Raw genomic sequence first — 14,630 nt, 5'->3', positions numbered from 1 at the left:
AGACCCAGGTTTAGAATTCGAATTTGACACCTGGGTATTCTTCTACGACATGATTACGTTATCTATTTGTTCTAAATCGATTCAAAGAGTGAAAACTATCCCCACATAGCAATACGAGTCATTTCAATATAAATTGTCTGGGTATTCAACCTCACAATTTTAAAATACGTCTGTTAGGAAGAGATTTTCACACCCATATAAGAAATGTTTCATTCTCCTCTCCAACCCCTAATGTCCTCGCTGGCACACCTCTCTCTGTGTCTAGCTCTGATACCATTTGTAACAGTCCAAGCCCACTGCTAGCAGATATTGCCTGCTTTGTCTCGTTAACATATTGTTATAAATCTCATGGTTTTAAAACGCGTCGGTTAGAAAGAGGTTTCTACACCCTTCTAAAGAATGCATCGTTCTCCTCTCCAACCGATGTAGGATCTCACATTACCTAGTTGTTTTGAAGTGATTCCAAGAGTGAAAAATGTCCCAAAGACCAAACACGAGCTCATTCAACATGTTTTTTTTCTTACTCGTATGTTTTTTTGAAAAATTCTTAAGAGATCACTCAACGTACGATACACCAAGCTATAAAGCTACCGAAAAGGAAAGTTCTCCATANCATATGTTTTTTTGAAAAATTCTTAAGAGATCACTCAACGTACGATTACACCAAGCTATAAAGCTACCGAAAAGGAAAGTTCTCCATATTCATATAAGTAGTACCTATCAATTATCGTATACACTTCTTAACCATCATATTTTCAGNTATTGATATAAGCAGTACCTATCAATTATCGTATACACTTCTTAACCATCATATTTTCAGAATCACTCTTATTAGGATATAATCTCGAACATTCACGTACAACCCTTTTACTCAAGTATCACACTTGACCAATATTTATATCGACAAGAACGAATAAAGTACATACAAAAATAAAGTCGNCGAGTATCACACTTAGACCAATATTCATATCGACAAGAACGAATAAAGTACATACAAAAATAAAGTCGTCTGAACGCCTTTAAAAATATGAGTTGCTATGTATGGAAATATGATCCAAGCAGATTTAAGGCATGCAAAATGGTAGAATTGACATGCCGGCGCGCACACACAGAGTTGTCGTAGGTAGAGGACCATATAGCCCACGTGATGGCAGATGGGTGAACGTTTCAGCTCTACCCTCAATATATTGAGTGTAGAGAAGCTATAAAAGAGAGTATATTCAATGGTCCTATTGGATAAAGTAGAAGCTCAAGTTCACTTTTATATCTAAATATTGATTGTTCGGGATGAAAATAACTCTCGTATTGGCTAAGATTAGTAGTACGAGACTTTCGAATTGACACTCAAACTAAAAACATGAAGGTTTGTCGAAAGCGGATAATATCATACCATTGTTGAAAATATATAGATGGTCAATAGTTGACATTAGCGTGTCTTAATGACATAGTCCTAGTGAAGAGGAGCTGACCACGTTAAAAGTGATACACTCGAGAGTAAAAACAGATAGTTGCCTCTATTTGAGATGAAATTTGGTGGTTCTTTGCTCGAGGAAAGGATTGTTGAGAGCACAACCAAAGTTAGAGGAAGATCATAGGTGTACAACTATAAGAGCTTACGAGGGTACATGTCGAAATAGAACAAATTTATGGTCTACCGTTCGTAACCTATTCACAACCGTTACTTTTTCTTTTTACTTCATTAACACGTGGTTATGTAAATGGAGACTCAAACGGTTTATCTTGTACGAACTCGTGTTCATGGAAATACCATGATATGAACCAAGACATCAATCATGTGATATAAACCTCAACGAAAATGTAAAGAACATGTTTGTTCAAATTATCACAAGATGTTGCAATTCATGCCACATTAAAGAAGAATCAGACTTCATTTACTTCTAGATAGTTACAAATTTTCGGTGGATGATAATTTAGAGCTATGATATTTTATTAATTATTGTAAAATTACATTTACCTAGTGACTAATTATGATCCTGAAGTATACATAAGGGTAATTATGGTCATAAAATATGAAAGTTACCGTCGTTGGAATTCCTAATAGAAGATTAAAAAAAACATTTTGCTTTTCTTTAGTCAATACCTAAGTTTCTTTATCGTAGTTTAGAATCATTCAAGTTTGACATGATCGATCTTATTTATGGAATGATTCGAATCTCAAACAAGTATTTTTGCGTTAAGATATTCGATTAACAAGATAATCTGTATCTAACATTTTCTTGAAGTGATTCTCGAGCATATCTCCAAATAAACCGACCCCTTCACGTGGCTAGCTCGTGAATGTAAGTGGGTGCAGCTTCATGACTTTATAAAATGATAATAAAAGAAAGAAGCTATATTTCTAAAGTAGTGTAGAGTCTATAGTTTACAAAGAATCTTCACTATATATATGGAAAAGTAAAGCATGTAAGAACACGTGGAGATTCTTCCTAGAAACCGAACCAAACCACACGTGTGGCTGTTGTACCCTAAAATACCTCCCTCTAGGGAATCCATGTACCCTCATATTTAAACCCATTAGGACCCACAACTCCAACTCTATATATATACATATAACCTTCAACTTCTCCACCAAACATCACAACTAAGCAACAAACATGTCGGGGGTTTGGGTTTTCAAGAACGGTGTAATTCGACTGATCGAAAATCCTCAAGCTGATTCTGATGGAAGGCTTGGGAACTCGAGACGAAAGGTACTGATATACTTGCCGACAGGCCAGGCTGTGTCGTCCTACTCCTTGCTACAGGAAATCCTCACATCGTTGGGATGGGAGAGGTACTATGGAGGTGATCCAGAGCTGTTTCAGTTTCATAAACGCTCGTCTATTGACCTTATTTCTCTACCCAAAGACTATGCCAAGTTTAACTCCGTTCATATGTACGACATAGTCATTAAAAACCCTAATCTCTTCCACGTTCGAGATGTGTGAGGTTGAAAGCTTTGTGGGGTTTTTCGTTATTTCAAGTATTTGTCGGGTATTTTTATCATCTTGTAAGAAATGGGTGCTTTGTATTATCGTAATAAGTTCATAGCATTGATGCATTTGTATCATATATATGAATAAAATAACGATATGTTTTTTAGGTTTGAATATGAAAAAGAAATATATATATATATATATATTATATATATATAAATTGTGGCCAAAACAAAGGAAATTAGCTAAAATTATTTTAATAATTTGAATATTTATATGAAATTATAATAATATTTATCTAAATACGACTATTTAATTTTTTTTTTGTACATATTTTCTTTTAACCATTTATTATAAACAAAACCTTCAACCGAACGACTCTTAAATAATTTATCGAATTTTAGAAGTATAAATTCTAGCTTTCGAGAAGTGTCCTTCTTAAGTTATCAAGTGTCGAGAGATGGAATTTTAGTAGACCCGACAAACGTGTAATTAATTATCTAACGAAAAAAGGAAACCCGGGAGAGAGAAAGGCGGCAGTATAAATAGAATCATTATTCAATCATATATATAATAGGTCATGCGATGGGAATAATAATGTTGACATATGTGAGGTCCCCAAACGGGGTTTTCACGTGACAAGCAAACTACGTTGCTGCCACTTGTCAAAATATGATTGGATAACTTTTTTGTTTGCTGCAGCACGTGCATATGACTCCCAACCCACAAGAAAAACAAGCTCTGCCTTATTCCACGTAATATATATATATATATATATATATATATATATATATATTTTTTTTTTTTTTCACACGCTAAATTTTATTTTTTTTAATACTTTTATTTAAGTAATTAACGTTCTATTTTATATTAAACATCTTCTAATTATATTATTATTGTTAATAAATGTTAAATTTAGTTAATAGAAAACTTACCAAAAGCCACCTTGCTCTTTTGGTACTCGTTCTATATGAAGGAATGGATCAATGTCGTAATCGATACTCGTCATTGCTGTTGTTAGGTTTCAGTGACGAGTGAATAGTCATGTATGCTGGGCATGTTTGTACATAATAATGTCGCTTATGACCGCACGTTTCGTCTTTTTTATGTCGGAGAGGAAAACTGCATTATAATTTACTACGGTAAGAGATTCAGTAGTCATCAAACCTATTATGACAGAATCTTGTACACTCAATTGCATACATGTTTTAATACAATTGACATCTACAATACTTGTTTGTTGAATTAAAACAAGTGTCGCGCAATCACTATCACTATCCCGCTACTAAAAGAGTATGATTGTGACGCTATTTGCTATTTGTGTGTGGAGGAGAAAGAAGGGGAAATTACAGGTTAAGGGCAAAATGGTAATTTCATAAATTCAATAAAAATAAAAACCAGCGTAAATGTCTTTACCCTCCACTTATTTGTCTCATATAACGCTTATTTTCTTCCCAATCTCCAAATTTTATATAACTTACTTTTAATTAAAATAGAGAGACAAAATTACAAAAATACCCTTTTTTTTAATCTAATAAAATATCTATATTCTTTGAAAAGTTGAAATATTAAATTTAATTAGTTAAAATTATTTTAATAATTTGACTTAATGGAAATAAACTAACAAAAATTAGTTATCAATTAAAAAGTAATTACAAGAATTAAATGTATATTAAATAAGTAAGCAAGTACTTATTTTATTACCATTTATTTTAAGTTAATATTCTAAAATTAAATTAAATAATATAATGTAATAAAATGGTTAAAAATATTATATATATATATAAAATTTTGATGGGGCTGTGGACCTCTCAAAGCCACGACCACAAACTACCATGACAGCTCAAAGGCCACCTCAGCCGCAAATTCTCTGAACTTAATCCAAAACAAAAAGTAATTGTACCGTACACGTAAGCTTCGACTCAGCTATCAATGGCTGGAGAATTTCTGTGGAGGGGATCAATTATCAAGCTCTTGTTGTGAGGCTCCCGATTGCTCACATCAAATTGCACGAATCTCGAAGATGAATCGTCGGCTTTAACTGATTTTTGGAGTTGATTGATCGTTTTTCCTCTCCGGCGTCGAGCTCAGTGATTCCGTTTTTCTTCTCATTCTCTAGATTTTAGGGTTTTGATTTTTCGTTTTTTGGTTATGGATTTTGTTCTTGCGAATTGCACGCATGCCGTTTCGTTTTCTGCTAAACAACGCACCTTGAAAGGTAGGAGTACGCTTGTGCGGGGAAGGAAGCAGAAGGTTTCTGTGATTAGGATTTCGAATTTTGCTGCTGAAGTCTCCGGTAGTAGAGCTGCGGCGAGTGGAAGCAGTGGTGGTTCTGGTGAGAGTAAGAACTGGCAAGTGCCGAAATCTAGTACTGCCTTGGAGTTGCTGGATATTGAGCGAGGTGTTTGTATACCATTTCGCAAGTATTCTCCCGAGACAGTACGAATTTCTTAACAGTACTTTGTAAGAAACTGAATGTGTACACCATTTTTGCGTATTCGTGTCTTTCTTGTGAATTCTGCTGCTAGCTAATACGGTTTCAGGATCTTATTCTTTACTGCTTGACTGATGTTAATTTTCGCCATTGTTATTATCTCTCTACAAATTTCGTGGTGTTTTATGATGATAACAATTTGCAAAACTTCTAAACTTATGAGCATGAATACTGCTAGGCTGAAATCCATTAAGAATTGGTTAAGCTTGTTAGTTCAATATATGATGGCGCTCAATAATAGAACTCGGACAAGATTGTCTTGCATAATCCTTTGAATCTTGTATGTAGGTGAGAAACAAGGTATTGGAATCCAGAGGAGCAGTCTTATCTCTCATTTCTCGTGGTGTGGAGATAGTTTGGAGTCTCGGATTTTACTGGTCTACATTGATGTATGACTGCTTTGTCGGAAGGGATGAAGAGGTCGTTCCATTTCGTGCTCAGCAGCTTAGAAATCTCTTGTGTAATTTGGGACCTTCGTTCATTAAAGCTGGGCAGGTATGCTTCTTTTAAATTGTTTGCATTCCTTTGGTTTCTGTTTCTAATCACCATAAATGGTTTTTCTGAATGAAGTCTAAATCTTTTTTTTTATTGTAGTTCATCTATCTGCTCCCTCCATTTAGATCTTTTGATTCCCATTAATTCAAGAAAGTGCCCAGGATACCCTGATTTTTGTCTACTGAATTCATAGTCAATATTCACGGATTTCTAAGCTCCTTTTGCAGCTTGATCAGGGTTTTTCTTACTTTTTTCTAAATCGTGACGTTTACCATAATCAGCTCGAATATGTGTTCTAGAAAAGTTTTACTTGGAGTAGCCTATAGTTCGGGAAGTGGACACCCTATTTATCATGTGTTCTAGAAAAGACATGCCATTTCAACATCTCGGGGTTGTCTCGATCTTTCTTCCATTTTGACAGGTCCTTGCCAACAGACCTGATATTATTAGAGAAGATTATATGAATGAACTTTGCATTCTTCAAGACGATGTTCCTCCTTTTCCTAACGAGGTAGAATGTTGTTATTAGCAGTTAGTAAATCTGAGGCATCTTTATACATGATATTGTATTTTTCTGGTAATCTCATGTGGTTTGGCATTGTGTAGGTTGCGTTCAATATCATAGAAGAGGAACTGGGTCGCCCCCTTGAAGCTGTTTTTAGCAAAATTTCGTCACGGACAATAGCAGCTGCAAGTTTGGGTCAAGTCTACCGCGCTACTCTACGAGACTCCGGTGAGGATGTTGCTATCAAGGTTTGTATGAATTTTATGTAATTAACATTATTATTTTCCTCATATTTCTGAAAGGTCATACATTTTAAAGTTTCCATTCACGTTTAAAAAAACTTACCCCCCGTATTGTTTTATAATTTTTCTGCAGGTCCAAAGGCCTAAGATCGAGCCAATAATATACCAGGATCTTTTTCTCTTCCGAACGCTTGCTTCTTTTTTAAATGGCATCAGTCTACAAAAACTTGGGTGTAATGCTGAGCTCATAGTTGATGAATTTGGTGAGAAGCTACTGGAGGAGCTTGATTATACTTTGGTATGCATCTGAATTGTACACTAGCAGACTAGTTTTGGAGCTGTTGAATTCTTATGCTAGTTTTGCTTCTCTAATGCAGGAAGCCCGTAACCTTGAGGATTTTCTTGAAAACTTCAAAAATGATCCTACTGTAAAAATTCCTCGTGTTTACAAACAACTTTCTGGTTCACGAGTTTTGGTGATGGAATGGATTGATGGTATCCGCTGCACTGACCCACAGGTTTGATTGTTCATATGGTTTCTTTTTTTGGTATATGAATTCTTTTGGGTACTTGAAGTATTAACAATTTACTCATTCAAACCAGGCTATTAAGAATGCTGGCATTGATGTTGATGGATTCCTAACTGTTGGAGTTAGTGCAGCATTGAGGCAATTGCTAGAATTTGGGTTATTTCATGGTGATCCCCATCCTGGAAATATTTTTGCAATGCATGATGGACGTATTGCATATGTCGATTTTGGAAATGTTGCTGTGCTCAGTCAGGTAAGTTTTCATCTTTAATGGAAAATTAAATGAAAAATGTTAGTTTTTTCCCTCTCTCATTTTGTTTTTGTTTTGTGGTATTGTTATTTCTATACTTCAGCTGAATAAACAGATCTTGATCGATGCGGTCGTGCATGCTGTAAATGAGGATTATGCTGAAATGGCAAATGACTTCACTAGGCTCGGGTTTCTGGCCCCTGGAACAGATGTTGCTCCTATCATTCCGGCATTAGTAGCTATTTGGCAAAATTCTGCTGGGAAAGGGTTATCTGATTTTAATTTTCGAAGTGTCACTGGTAAACTTCCCTAGTCTATATATGATCTGTGGAGTTTTGTTTCAGTATAACACTTCTAAGTTCAACAGAAGAGTCATAACATAGAATTGCTAAGATATCTGTTTCACGTGTTCCAGGAAAGTTCAATCAATTGGTCTATAATTATCCTATCCGAATACCTGAGAGATTCTCTCTTGTTATCCGATCTCTACTGACTCAAGAGGGAATTTGTTTTACTCTCAAGCCCAACTTCAAGTTTCTTGAGGTGAGGTTATATTTGACATATTTTATAAGTTCTACTTCCGGTGCACATTTCTTATTCAACGAAGGTGTATTTTGGTCGAGAAATTTATGGTTTTCCTGAGTTAGTTCTTTGAGGCCTGACACAACCACCTATGAAAAAGCATTCTGATAAAGCTAGGATTCATGAGTATAACGTCTAAAATAGTTCCAACAAGTGAATTAAACGCCTTTTCCTCCCTCTTTTTGGAGGGGGGTGGAGCAATTAATTTCATTGGTTGCTTGGTCAACAATGCACTAGATCTTTTGTGAAATGCTTGATGTTCTTCTTTAGAAATCTTGGTCATCATGACTTTCTTTTGTGGAAAGAAAGAAATTTCTTTCGGAGAATATTTACAGAAAGGACACAGAATTATACAAAACTTTTCGACAAGGTTGTTTACTACTATATTTTGGTGTACACTGTCTAATATTTTTACTTCCTATAATTATACCTCTCTCGTTCCAAATTGGGAGGGTCTGTTCTAAACACAATGGATATTACATTCTTTTTGTAAATTTCAATCATCAATGAAATTATCTCTTATTAAAAAAATAAAAATAGAAAATAAAGTACGTTGAAAGACTCTTGATCGATTGATGGAATTGAATCTGTCTCTTGTTTGGGGGCCTTTATCAAAATACTCGAGTACTCGAGCTACTGATCGAGATAGTCACTTTGTCTTTCTATAAACCCCTGGGGGCTTAGACATAGGAGAATTTGTTCCTTTCCCATTTCACTAATTCTAATCTGTTGTTTCTATAAGAGAACGATTATATTATATTGAAAGCAATAATAGAACCTTAAGCGAAACCTTTGCTGGCATTGCCTTACCCTTATATGTTCCCTTCTCTTGTTAAGGATCTGATCTCCATCTTCATGTCTGCAACAGGTTGCATATCCATATATCGCAAAGCGTCTTTTGACAGATCCAAACCCGGCCTTACGCGAACGCCTCATTCAGGTTTGATCAATACTCCTGCTATCTAAAGTATGATTAGGCATTTTTGTGTTAAAATAGTTCTTTGAAACTGATTTCCTTCTGTTTCTTACGATGGAGCTATCAGCTACAGCAGAAGTTCCTTAATATGTCAATTTTTTATCTTGCTCTTTAGGTTTTATTTAAAGATGGAATGTTTCAATGGAAGCGTCTCGAAAATCTTATAGTGCTCGCTAAAGAGAACGTCGTTAAGATGAGCAGCAACCCAGCATTGCAGAAGAACGACCTGTCTGTAACATTACACAGCCAGCTCTAGTTTATGTTCTTTCCGGCTTTATAATACCATTGACTTGTTTCTTCTTTGACAACCTTTTCCAGGCAAGGCTCAGGAAAAGTTGAGAAGAAACTTGACCTCAAAGATACAATCAAAGATGGGGCTCGCCTATTCCTCCTCGACGCAGGAATCCGCCGACAGCTGCTTCTTGCTTTGACTGAAGATTCGCAGCTTCATGTTCAAGAGGTCAGTCATCTCCTTTTGTTCCCTTATTGATTTGATTCTACTGGTTTAGGATATACTAAAATGCCATGTTTTCTTCATTAGCTCGTAGATGTCTACCGATTACTTGAAGATCAGATCGACGTACCATCAATGGCTTTGGAAGTAGCCCAAGGTAGACCTTTACGATCACTAATCATTCCAACTTTTCACATTTAGACATTTAACTTCTACATGGTCGAAATCGAACCTAATGTTCTCTCCCCACGACCGGGGCTGCCTTCACAGATTTTCCAACCGTAGTCCGGGATCTCATGCTTGCTTGGACCGAATCCGTTCTATCTGACAGATAAAAGATAGCACTGTTTAGCCACATATAGAAATACAACTTTAATTCATTCAGGAAGCTAGTACTTAACATGTAGCTTTCTGCCATTTTACATTAAAATCATTGAACAAGAGCATTTGTAAATTACAGGGAGGTAGTTTATCTTTATAGGCATACCATATATACATATATGTATAGACAACTGTTTTGAGTAGAAAATGGGATTCTTCTGTCGGGAACCAAAATTTGCCCTTTTTTTTCGGAAGGAAAAGTATTTTTGCTCAGAAACTGAAATGCCACGACAATTGATCTTGCAGTAGTCATTGAATTTTGTGTTAAGTTAATACACATGAGATATCATATATTGGTGGGAACGAAACATTCACTGTAAAGGTGTGGAAACTCTCCCTACTAGACATGTTTTAGAATCGTGAGACTCCCTACTAGACATGTTTTAGAACCGTGAGGCTGATGACAATATATAACAGGCGATACATAACCGGTCAAAACGGAGAATATTTATTAGAGGTGGACTTAAGCGGTTACGAATGGTATCAAAGTCAATCATGTGTGCAAATAAGGATGTTGAGTCCCCTAGAGGGGGTGGATTGTGAAATTCCACATCGGTTGACGGAACCGAAACATTCCTAACAATCCTCTCCTTAGTAAAGGCGTTTTAAAATTGTGAGGCTAACAGCGATATATAACGGACAACAATATCTGCTAGCGGTAAACGTAGGTTATAAACACTTTCCAGACTGTCAATTTAGCATCTAATACCTTCTTTATTTTTAATATTATGATATTACAAACTTCTCCCATACATCATTTAAGTGATAGAAATGATTGTGTCGGTTGGCTTTTGCGAGAGGCAATTATATTTTTTAGTATTTACAGCCGACAGCACAAGAGCTCATCACAAAAGGATGGAAGTGTCGTTTTCAAGTAATTTACCTGAGTTGTTCTTGTTAAAAATTGAATGGAACAACCTACATTTCTACCAATGGGTGTTTTTCAGCATTGTTTTTGAAACTTAAGACTAAAAATTAATAAAAAATGGAGAGAAAACTAACATAAATTTCAAAAATGAATATTTGAAAACAAACAATGACATCGTTATCAAACGAGGTATGAATTTTTCTCGACCCGAGGCCACCTAACTAGCATCAACTGCATCCGTTCTAGTTCGAAAGTACTTATCTAGAAGTTGACTTGTGCTAAAAGGGTAAGCATATCCTATGACACTGACCTGAGCCCACCATCTGCAGTTAGAACTTTTCAAAGCTAAACATAAATCAATCATCATAGAATGAAGTTGAGAAATAAAGCAAAACAAACTAGGATTCGACAACAGTAGGAATGCAAGAGCACGACATTTGAGAACGTCGTACGAAGCACTAGCTCAACGCCAGGCAGCACGTCGACAACCATAAGTGAGATTGCAAGACTTGCAAAGTTTTAAATGAAACATGGGAACAAAACTTAGGTCAGCTGTACACTAAAGCATCAGTTATCATCAGCTTGGCGCCTTTCAATCCTTTTTTACAATGTAATGAGTGAGCAGAACACATCTTAGAACAACCCCATAAAAGAAACCAAACAAAACTAGAAGAAATAAAGAAGGCAACACAATCTAAGAACTAAATGTTTAAACATAACATAATTTAACAGGAATTTGAGTACTTCCTACATCTAAGAGGTTCCTCTATTTCCTTAACTCCGCCTCATTTCCGAAGCTGCCATAAAATCAAAAGAAACACGAGGAAAAATATTTGTGAGTCGGAAGGAGAAGAAAGTAGACCATGCTTAAAGATGTCCCGTTGAGTATTAGAAACAGTGCAGATCATGGGAAAGTGCATACCTAGTGGCTAGTTGTCGTAAAAGCGGGAGCGACGTCTTCGGGAACTAGGGATTGGTGAGGAAGATGAATGAATCAAGTTAGAACAATAAACTCAAACAAATCGGTATTGTGACATCTAAGCTGAACTGCTCAACTTGTAGAGCTAAGAACTAGATGCAACAAAAAGAAGTCTTATCTAATTCATAAATGTTATAATGGTTCATTTTTGTTTTAATTATTAAGGTCGATTTCAGCCAAAACATGTTAAGAAGTTCCATGAATCCCGACAAATAACGAGTTAAACGTAAATGCTTGAATAGAGCTCACTCAGGATTTGAAGGGGAAAGAATTCTCACCTCCTATGGTTGGAGCTACCGCTCGAAGTCACATTTGTACTTGCAAGTTCGTCATCAATTTCTTCTACCCCGTATTCTGCAAATTCAACTGAGGCCACCGAACTGTCATCTGAATTTGATAAGTCGTTACTTGAACGTCGACTTCCCCTTCTTGTATCGCCAATTCTTGACCTCCTTCGGTTCCTTGAGTTCCTAAAATTATCAAATACTTGATACAAGATACAAGAGGTCCACCAATTGCCTTCATCCCCAGGAAAATCCTCAAACTCATCACCACTTTCATCGTCTCCATATTCAATCATGTAGTCACCAAACACCACGCCATGAGGAACTTCTGAGTGAATGGTACTTAAGACATCAATGATTTCAGAGGATTGCTGAAAATTTTCCCAGTCAAGTAGCCTAGCAGGATCAATCTTCGAAGGACAAGCATGAGGATGCTCCAGCTGAGCATGTTGTTGTAATTCCAAATAAGTACCCAAAAATCTACATTGTTCTTCCTCACAATAACGCTTCTTCTCATCCAAATGTACACGGACCTCATCGACCACCTTCCATCCACTAACATCCCCTCTACACAAAGGACAACATAATTTGCAATTATCTTCTGGTGCCACTGGCTCCGAGTCGATAGGAGGAACTACATCAGATGTTGATGGGGGAGTCGTGTTATGTGCATTTCTAAAACGATCAAGACAATTCGAGTGTAAATGGTCCGTGTCACACACAAAGGGGCGGCATCCTTTGTCATACGATGAACATTGCAGAAGTACAGCATTATGAGGAAACTCCAAGCATATCGAACAAATCACGTCATCCCAATTAGAAGCAAACTGATTACTATCCATGAAAGAGATGGGAAGTTGAACCTACTTTCATATAAAAACCGGATAAACCAGAAGGAACTATGAACACCTCAGTAGAATTAAGATATTAATCAAAGAATCTAATCATTGATCAATCCGGCTCAAAATGCTACTGTGAGATGACCAAATAATACACCAAATGCATTTAGAAGGCCAATCCTTTAACTACAATAATTGGCTGCACATCTGAAAATAACAACAGAACATGAATTAGGTAATAATCAATGAGTGAGATACTACAATGCAACCATTAGTTTATTCTACACGCTCTGGACAAAGACTCCAAAGTGACCAAACTTTCCAAAATTCTTACAGATAGCAACACGAGTTTCTACTTTGATTTCCGAAGAAACGTGATCGTTAATATTCCCTAGAATTCACTTCCAAATTAATCGGAACATGAACTCTTAAGAGTAAAGACCCAACCGAAAATCAGGTTCCAAATTTCCATCTGTTCCATTCAGTCCAGTTCTTTAGCAAACAAAAATCCGAGCAAAAACCACTGATAATGAAATAAAAACTCCAGAAAATCCAGCCCATGGCCCAGAAACAACAACTTAAAAAACAAAAACCCCGTCCAAAAAAGAGTTGTTCAATGCGATTACTTTAAGAACAATCACCAACAAAACAATTGATTCGAGAACTCAGTACTTCAAAGAAAAATGATTATCCGACGATCAGTACAAGAAATCTAGCAACGAAGTCAAAGAAACAAACACATTCAACTCGCCAAGCAAAAACACAAAAACAAAGAATCAAAGAACAGGAAGTTCAGATAAAGCAAGGCAACAGAAATCCAATCGAAATCACCTCAAAAGAGAGCGAAATTTCCAGAAAAATGGAAAATCCAGATGGAGACGAGACCTGAAAAAATAGAGGCCGAGATTTTTCACGCAAGAGAAGAGAGTATCTGCAACTTGAGCCTGGAAAAAGGGGGAGAGAGAGTGGTCAGAACGGTGGGGGAGGGGAGGTATGCTCCTTTTTATAATTTTTTATAACTATATTTATTATTTAATAAATAATATTATTTGAGAGACAAATTTTCATTATTTTTATTTTTATTTTTTTCATTTTCTTGTGGACTCAAATTATTTAAAAATAATAATAATAATCGGAGAATAAAGTCACACCATCATAACATTTATTATTAAATAAAATCTGACGTCTGAATATTTTCTGAAATTAAAAAAATATTTTTTATTCAGTTATTTGTCTCTGTTTTATATTTAATGAAACATATTTTTTTTTAATTATAGAGCTTAATTTATTAATTTTGAAAATTATGAATAAAAATTAATTTTTTTTTAAGGTGTGACGTTAAAAGAGTGATTTTGACCTATGCCAAAAGCCGAGAGAACATCGGAAAGAAAATGCTTGAAGTAAGAGTGACTCGAGCCCAAAGTCAACCAAGTCTCGAGCTCGGCTGTTTGCTCGACACGACTCAAAAAAGACATCTCATGAGTCAAAATCTTCTAAGGTATGGTCGGCTAGTCGACCCTGCTTTATCATTACTTTATCGGGAGAATCGATCACTTATTTAAATATATAATTAAAATAAATATTTTGAAATTATCGGAACTAAAATATATAAAAAATATAGAGACAAAAATAAATAATATGAAATTACATAAATTATGTATGTATGTATGTATGTATGTATTGGGCTTTTTTAATATGGGCTTATTAGAGGCTAAAGATGGGCCGGCCTATTATCGGCCCAATAACTATCTGGGTTGAGCCCAAATCTTATGGGCCATTTCCATTTAAGTTCTTTGTTTTTTGTAGTGCGAAGAA

At 35.8% G+C, this 14,630-nt stretch overlaps 3 protein-coding genes across 5 annotated transcripts; 2 read left to right on the top strand and 1 right to left on the bottom strand.

The window, feature by feature from the left end:
* Positions 1 to 2,615: 2,615 nt before the first annotated feature.
* Positions 2,616 to 2,948, top strand: LOC111805423 (flowering-promoting factor 1-like). Its single transcript, XM_023690521.1, has one exon. It carries the CDS (start codon positions 2,616 to 2,618, stop codon positions 2,946 to 2,948), a length of 333 nt encoding a protein of 110 aa, XP_023546289.1.
* A 1,838-nt stretch (positions 2,949 to 4,786) lies between these two features.
* Positions 4,787 to 10,045, top strand: LOC111805422 (protein ACTIVITY OF BC1 COMPLEX KINASE 1, chloroplastic). Of its 2 annotated transcripts, none has more exons than XM_023690519.1 (14): positions 4,787 to 5,375; positions 5,719 to 5,925; positions 6,347 to 6,436; positions 6,532 to 6,678; positions 6,806 to 6,970; positions 7,050 to 7,190; positions 7,276 to 7,455; positions 7,556 to 7,751; positions 7,868 to 7,995; positions 8,903 to 8,974; positions 9,126 to 9,238; positions 9,329 to 9,470; positions 9,552 to 9,621; positions 9,735 to 10,045. In XM_023690519.1, the coding sequence occupies exons 1-14, from the start codon at positions 5,088 to 5,090 to the stop codon at positions 9,797 to 9,799; spliced, it is 2,004 nt and encodes a 667-aa protein (XP_023546287.1). In that variant the 5' UTR covers positions 4,787 to 5,087; the 3' UTR covers positions 9,800 to 10,045. The 2 variants fall into 2 exon arrangements, with proteins under 2 accessions (XP_023546287.1, XP_023546288.1); XM_023690520.1 differs by having other exon boundaries at positions 5,239 to 5,399; positions 9,735 to 10,033.
* A 1,163-nt stretch (positions 10,046 to 11,208) lies between these two features.
* On the bottom strand, positions 11,209 to 13,787 carry LOC111805420. Of its 2 annotated transcripts, none has more exons than XM_023690512.1 (4): positions 13,647 to 13,787; positions 11,971 to 13,022; positions 11,636 to 11,679; positions 11,209 to 11,510 (listed from the first exon to the last, which is right to left on the bottom strand). In XM_023690512.1, the coding sequence occupies exons 2-3, from the start codon at positions 12,816 to 12,818 to the stop codon at positions 11,643 to 11,645; spliced, it is 885 nt and encodes a 294-aa protein (XP_023546280.1). In that variant the 5' UTR covers positions 12,819 to 13,022; positions 13,647 to 13,787; the 3' UTR covers positions 11,209 to 11,510; positions 11,636 to 11,642. The 2 variants fall into 2 exon arrangements, with proteins under 2 accessions (XP_023546280.1, XP_023546281.1); XM_023690513.1 differs by having other exon boundaries at positions 13,701 to 13,787.
* Between the last annotated feature and the right edge of the window lie 843 nt (positions 13,788 to 14,630).

This window comes from Cucurbita pepo, chromosome LG11 (genome assembly GCF_002806865.2).
Source record: "Cucurbita pepo subsp. pepo cultivar mu-cu-16 chromosome LG11, ASM280686v2, whole genome shotgun sequence".
NCBI classification, from domain to species: Eukaryota; Viridiplantae; Streptophyta; class Magnoliopsida; order Cucurbitales; family Cucurbitaceae; genus Cucurbita; species Cucurbita pepo.
This window is presented reverse-complemented; position numbering and strand designations above follow the sequence as displayed.